Source organism: Ylistrum balloti, unplaced genomic scaffold (genome assembly GCF_031769215.1).
Source record: "Ylistrum balloti isolate Yb309-2 unplaced genomic scaffold, AGI_CSIRO_Ybal_v1 Utg370744, whole genome shotgun sequence".
In the NCBI taxonomy this organism is placed as follows: domain Eukaryota; kingdom Metazoa; phylum Mollusca; class Bivalvia; order Pectinida; family Pectinidae; genus Ylistrum; species Ylistrum balloti.
In genome coordinates this window covers 711,261-717,647 of record NW_026782438.1, presented here as the reverse complement: position 1 = coordinate 717,647, position 6,387 = coordinate 711,261, and the positions used below count along the sequence as shown (strand labels likewise).

The 6,387-nt window shown below is 40.8% G+C and overlaps 1 protein-coding gene across 1 annotated transcript; it reads left to right on the top strand.

Annotated features, from left to right (window-relative positions):
- The first annotated feature begins 1,893 nt into the window (after positions 1–1,893).
- LOC132558020 (uncharacterized) lies at positions 1,894–6,387 on the top strand. The gene is made up of 2 exons (XM_060222539.1): positions 1,894–1,915; positions 4,540–6,387. Exon 2 carries the CDS (start codon positions 4,857–4,859, stop codon positions 6,189–6,191), a length of 1,335 nt encoding a protein of 444 aa, XP_060078522.1. The 5' UTR covers positions 1,894–1,915; positions 4,540–4,856; the 3' UTR covers positions 6,192–6,387.

The window sequence follows — 6,387 nt, the reverse complement described above, 5'->3', positions numbered from 1 at the left end:
TTCCATCTCTGTAAATTTTCAACCCCTCCACATCTCTCTTAACTACCCTAAACTTCCTCCTCCTCCTTTCGTACTACTCAACCCCTCGACCAACTCTCTCATTATCAACCACTCTTCACTTCACTAACTACTCAACCCCTTTTCCCTGTCTCTCTAATTACACAACGTCTGGCAACCTCCCTAACGACCCAACCCCTCACCATTTTTAATTACCCAACCCCTCTTCGCATCTCTAACTATCCAACCTCTCACCACCTATAACTACCGACCCCTCACCGCCTCTGATTACCCACCCCTCACCACCTCTAACTACCCATCCCTTACCGCCTCTAACTGCCAGTTCCTCACCACCTCTAACTACCGACCCCTCACCGCCTCTGATTACCCACCCATCACCACCACTAACTACCATCCCCTCATCATCTCTAACTACCAAACCCATCACCACCTCTAACTACCCAACCCTTCACCACTTCTATCTACCATCCGCTCACCACCTCTAACTACCAAACCCATCACCACCTCTAACTACCCAACCCATCACCACCTCTAACTACTAACCCCTCACCACCTCTAACTACCCAACCCCTCACCACCTCTAACTACCCAACCCCTCACCACCTCTAACTACCCAACCCATCACCACCTCTAACTACTAACCCCTCACCTCCTCTAACTACCAAACCCCTCACCACCTCTAACTACCAAACCCTCACCACCTCTAACTACCCAACCCCTCACCACCTCTAACTACCCAACCCCTCACCACCTCTAACTACCAAACCCCTCACCACCTCTAACTACCAAACCCCTCACCACCTCTAACTACCAAACCCTCACCACCTCTAACTACTAACCCCTCACCTCCTCTAACTACCAAACCCTCACCACCTCTAACTACTAACCCATCACCACCTCTAACTACCCTACCTCTTAAGCATCTCTAACTACCAAACCCTCACCACCTCTAACTACCCAACCCCTCACCACCTCTAACTACCCAACCCATCACCACCTCTAACTACTAACCCCTCACCTCCTCTAACTACCAAACCACTCACCACATCTAACTACCAAACCCTCACCACCTCTAACTACCCAACCCCTCACCACCTCTAACTACCCAACCCATCACCACCTCTAACTACCAAACCCCTCACCACCTCTAACTACCAAAACCCTCACCACCTCTAACTACCAAACCCTCACCACCTCTAACTACCAAACCCTCACCACCTCTAACTACCAAACCCTCACCACCTCTAACTACCATCCCCCCACCACCTCTAACTACCCTACCTCTTAAGCATCTCTAACTACCAACCCCTCACCACCTCTAACACTACCAACCCTTCACCAACTCTAACTACCAAATCCCTCACCTCTTCTAACTACCAACCCCTCTTCACCTGTCTAAAACCTGGCAAAATCCCACTCTTGAATCGACACCTTATTTAGAAAGAGATAATCTGTTTATATATAATATGTGGTTGTATAGTATATTATCCAACTTGTTTACACTACACTTTAGTGTTATTTACTTACATGAACTTAATATGACCTGGTGACTTACTAACCTTTCACTGTATACATTTCTATAAAAAGTATGACACATTAATATGTAGTTAACATTTCAGGGAGGGATCGATCACAATGGTAGAATTAATCTGGTGTCCGAATGATAGTTTTAGATACAGGATCACAGAGGGGATTATACAGGTAAGATAATGGATGCTTTCTTATGTAACTTATTCATTTATACATACAGAGGCGTATAGTAACGAGCGTGCGGTTGAATTCTCTCCATGTTCACAAGGTGGCGCTGTACACATTTCAGGAGTGAGTGACAACAGCGCCACATTGCTTGTGAAAAATGTATTATAATAGTGTTAATTCTAATGGATTCTGTCTAAAGGTAATTTGCATATGCACAAATATATTACAGGTACAAGTTATACAGGCGAACAGACTTTCTGATATGAATGTAAGTGCACATATACGTCTCTGGGTAGTCGGAGAGAGGAAATGTGCATACAATGTTAGTACATTTGTACTGTAGATTGCTAAAGATTTACCAACAAATGACTTCCGCATTTGACACGTATATGCAAAGGAATTAGAATAACAATGAATATCGTTATAATGACCAAGCTCTTGTCATTTGATGTAAGTTTAAAATCTAAAAATGATTTGAAAGTCAACGTCCAAATTATTTTCAAAATGCTATTACTAATTAAATCATATTTTGCACATTTTTAGCCGACGTCATAGTAAACAAAATATAAACAGGATGTTATGATGTAATATTTACTTTATGCTTGAATGGATATCTCTGTCCCTTTATTTATGTCGTACACATCAAGTACTTATAACCCCTATCGGCAATAATAACAAAGTATATTACAGAGGTAGGTCATGGCCTCTATACACCGTCTATTGAGCCAGAAGTCGGGTTGTCTTACTCTCACATATGTCGATCGCGAACTTTCGATTTGTACCGTGTGTACATACTTTTGTACTTACAGGCATATTTGTGTAACGTAGTACATTACAAGCGTAAACAGTTAAGACTATGTTTGTGAGGTTGCGAGCACGTAGTCGAAGGAGACTTGTAAACTAACTCCTGACACTAATTGGATGATAATGTAGTGTACACTGAACATATTGCAGGAGTTAGATAACTCTTTCTTACAAACTAACACCTGATTACGACACGGTAAGTAACAGATTATCTCTCTCACGTCATGTCGTGACAGTATCGTTAACTATGTCTAAAATGACTCTCCCAGTGCAACGCAAATATCAATGGTACTAATGCCAAAAAACACCACTTATGTACAGCCGAAGTTCGTTACCTCGAACTCGACGGGACCCTGACGAAACTTCGAGATAACCGAGTATTCGATTTCAGTGATTCCGAAAGTTAGACAGAACAGACAGTGACTGACGAAATGTTTCTGATTAGACAGGGTCTTTGAGTAATACGAGTTAGAGATAACGAGGTCCAACTGTCTTCTTAAACGGAACGTGAGGTTGAAGTTTACATCTGATATACAGTCACAAGTCCCGTCTTTGTCAATACAAATATGATATCGATGAAGTAAATATATACATTACAAAGATAAATTTAGTACATAGATCAGCCGAGAACGAAAATACTTAGAATACAATTATATGTACCTAACGATAATCCCTTGAGTCGGTATTTATAGATTTATACAAATCGATTCTGCTCGATCCAGGACAGGTATTTGTGAACCAGAAAATTATGTTGCTGATAAAATCAATCCTCACAATGTAGACTGTGGTCATTCTTTTGAACAATTTATCCGAAATGTTGACAAAAGCAAGTTTTCTTGGCATTTCAATCATTAAACTGAAGGTGACAAGATTTAGGTTTAAATACTAAGGCAGCGGCGAGATACGCGTAGGCGTTCACACTTGGCAATGCATAACCCACAACTTATTTCACATATACTTCAGGGACTTTCTACGATTTTACATTTCAAAATATTTCACTACCGTAATAACTGACGCTGTTTACGGGTCTAAAAATGTTGATGCACACACAATCTCTCGCATGCAATTAGTACACGACAGAAATAATTCATCGCTGTGACACATACTTCTTTAGTTCCACTCGAGTGCATTCAAACTTGCTGTGTCAACAATTTCGGGCAAGGATGTTTTAAATTTTGGTTTACCTGAAATTTTCACTGGCTTTCTCAAGAAATGAACTGACCAACGTGGTTTGGCTGACTAAACATGTGCCTTCGTTCCCTCCTCAAAACGCAAAAAAAAATTTGTTCCAAATCAGGACAAACCACCAATTACACAACTTAAAAGAAGCTAACACACAAGAAGGTTTGTTTTCTGACTACTGCAGTAATCGCTTGTAGAACGACAATAATCGCTATTTAGACCTTCATCGATCGGCGAAACCTGAAATTGTAATGAACCTGCTTTTTCTCTAAGTCAACACGGTATCCAAAAACTGAGAGTCGTTATTTTAAAATCCATTTATCGGTTTTCTGTCTGAAAGCTTGCTCTCACAACCGACGGGATCTTTAAATTACTTAACAAGACTCTTGTAACACTTGTCTATACAGCAGACATGTACTCGAATAAAATGGTTTTAAAAGCTTCATAGCTAGTGGAGACATTTCTCTTGAAAACAATTCAATCTTTCACAATATCGACTGGTTAAAACTAAGGGAAAGTGTTCAAGATCAATGTACGCAAGTCTAAATTTTTATTAGTGTGTACTGTAAGTAAAACTAATTCATTTTAGTTTCATAGAAATGCACCTAAAGCTGGTAACCCTATACAGAGTAGTTGGCAAGTCTATAGAACAATTACGTATATAGATTGAATCCGTGATTACTTAGGCACTTATTCGGGAAATAAGTTGGAGCGGGGAAAGGAAGGTCGATAATCATGGAAGCTCAGATAATATTTATCAAGATATAGTATAATCCATAGTATATACGATATTGATCGGGACCCAATGTTAATGAATTACCACAATTTCTGTTACAGTGACAGATAAACCCCCACAGACTCCCGCCTGCCAACAGCACGTGCAGCACAATATACGGATATGACCTTGCCCGGGCTCTATTAGAGAATTGGAAATATCGACGAAGAAGGACATTGGAGCTTGCTACTGCTACAAGTAATTGCTTCCCAACAACACACGTGAAATGCACCAGCATGCTTCTGTTTGAACGTAACTTCACGCCGGCCTTCTAGATTCGGTCGTGTTTCAAGTCATGTTGGGGTGAGTGAGCTCTGTCTTCTATCGCTGTCAGAGAATTTAGTCAAAATCGCAGATACTACAGCCATTCCTGTACAGGATGTATGTAGAAAGTATTATCTCCAGTCTGGAGCGTTCGCTTTCGGAATCCATTTGTCAGAGAGAGCATCTTCAGGACATAACCGATGAATGTGTTCTAGACATACACAGGCGAACGGGATTTCTACATGCCGCCATTGATGAGATAGATAAAGATTTCACAAAACGAATTCTAGATTTACAGAACACTGAATTGGATAGGCTGTCAAAACATGAGCAGCAAATACAACGATTTCTAGTGGAGCTGTCGGCCAGAAAAACAGCAACAATGAAACAATGTACAGAGTTATCTTTCCATGATTCCATTGATATTTCTGATCACAACATGGAACTGGAATTGTTAGATGAAGAACTTAGAAAAGTTCAAAAACTAACTGATCTAGAACGGATTTGTTTGAATTTTAAACCAGCAAGTGTCTCCAAAGACGATCTCAACCCCATATTTGGATCGATAGATTTTTTCCACATAACTCTGCCGTCCTCTTTTACAACAGAATCTCAGGCACCTGTCCAGTCTCCAAGATTTTCGATAAAAAAGTTAGCTTGCTTTACTTGCAAGGAAATGTCCCCAAACATTCACGCGCTGTTGCCAATTTCAGCAACCGAGGCTTGGATTTGCTGTGGTTGGGGTAGCAAAGATATCCATCTCTACGACGTGGACGGTTATAAGAAAGCGTCTTTAACCTTAGATGTAGGTGTGGATCATATGGTTATGACATCAAGTGGAGATCTTTTGGTTTCTAGCTACAATGGAACAGTGATAACAAGAGTTGATGAACATCTTCAGATGACGACGTTTGCTGTCCTCAATTTTATACCTCGGGGAATGGCTGTGTCTGATTCACGGGAAGTATACGTCTGTGGCGTGGAGAGACTTTCGGGAAAGAGTGAAAGCAATCGTTATTTAATCGTTAAGATGTCAGAAGAGGGTCACGTGATCTCTGATATTGACGTTGCACCACATGATCCTCACAGAATTGCCGTGGATTCTTGTGGGAACATGTTTTTCTCGGATTATAACGGTAGCAGACGAGAGTTTGTCGTCATGGATACTGTTGGAAATGTCAAGGTCAAATACAACACGCCTCCTGGCGACCCCCTTGATAATCCGTTTTACCCTCTAGGCGTGACACGTGACCGATATGGTCACGTGCTTGTGTCGGACTGGAATAACGACTGCATTCATTTGCTGGATAAAGACGGAAATTTCGTCCGGTATTTGCTAAGGTCTGGAGACGGAGTAGAATGTCCGTCTGCTCTAGGAATAGATCGGGAACACAGACTTTGGGTTGGGAACGGTATTGGATGTGTCAGTGTGTATCAGTACGTGATATAGAAACGTGTGTGTCTGATGTTATACATGTATATATGTATATGGTGAGATGATAAGATAAATGTCAGTCTGCCACAACGAGCTTACAAGTAAACTGCTACGGGTATCTGTAATATTTGTGTCATAAAAAATCAATCGAACGTTTTATATTTTAAATGCTGTAATACGCATATATCATTGAAAACATAATTAATTTCAA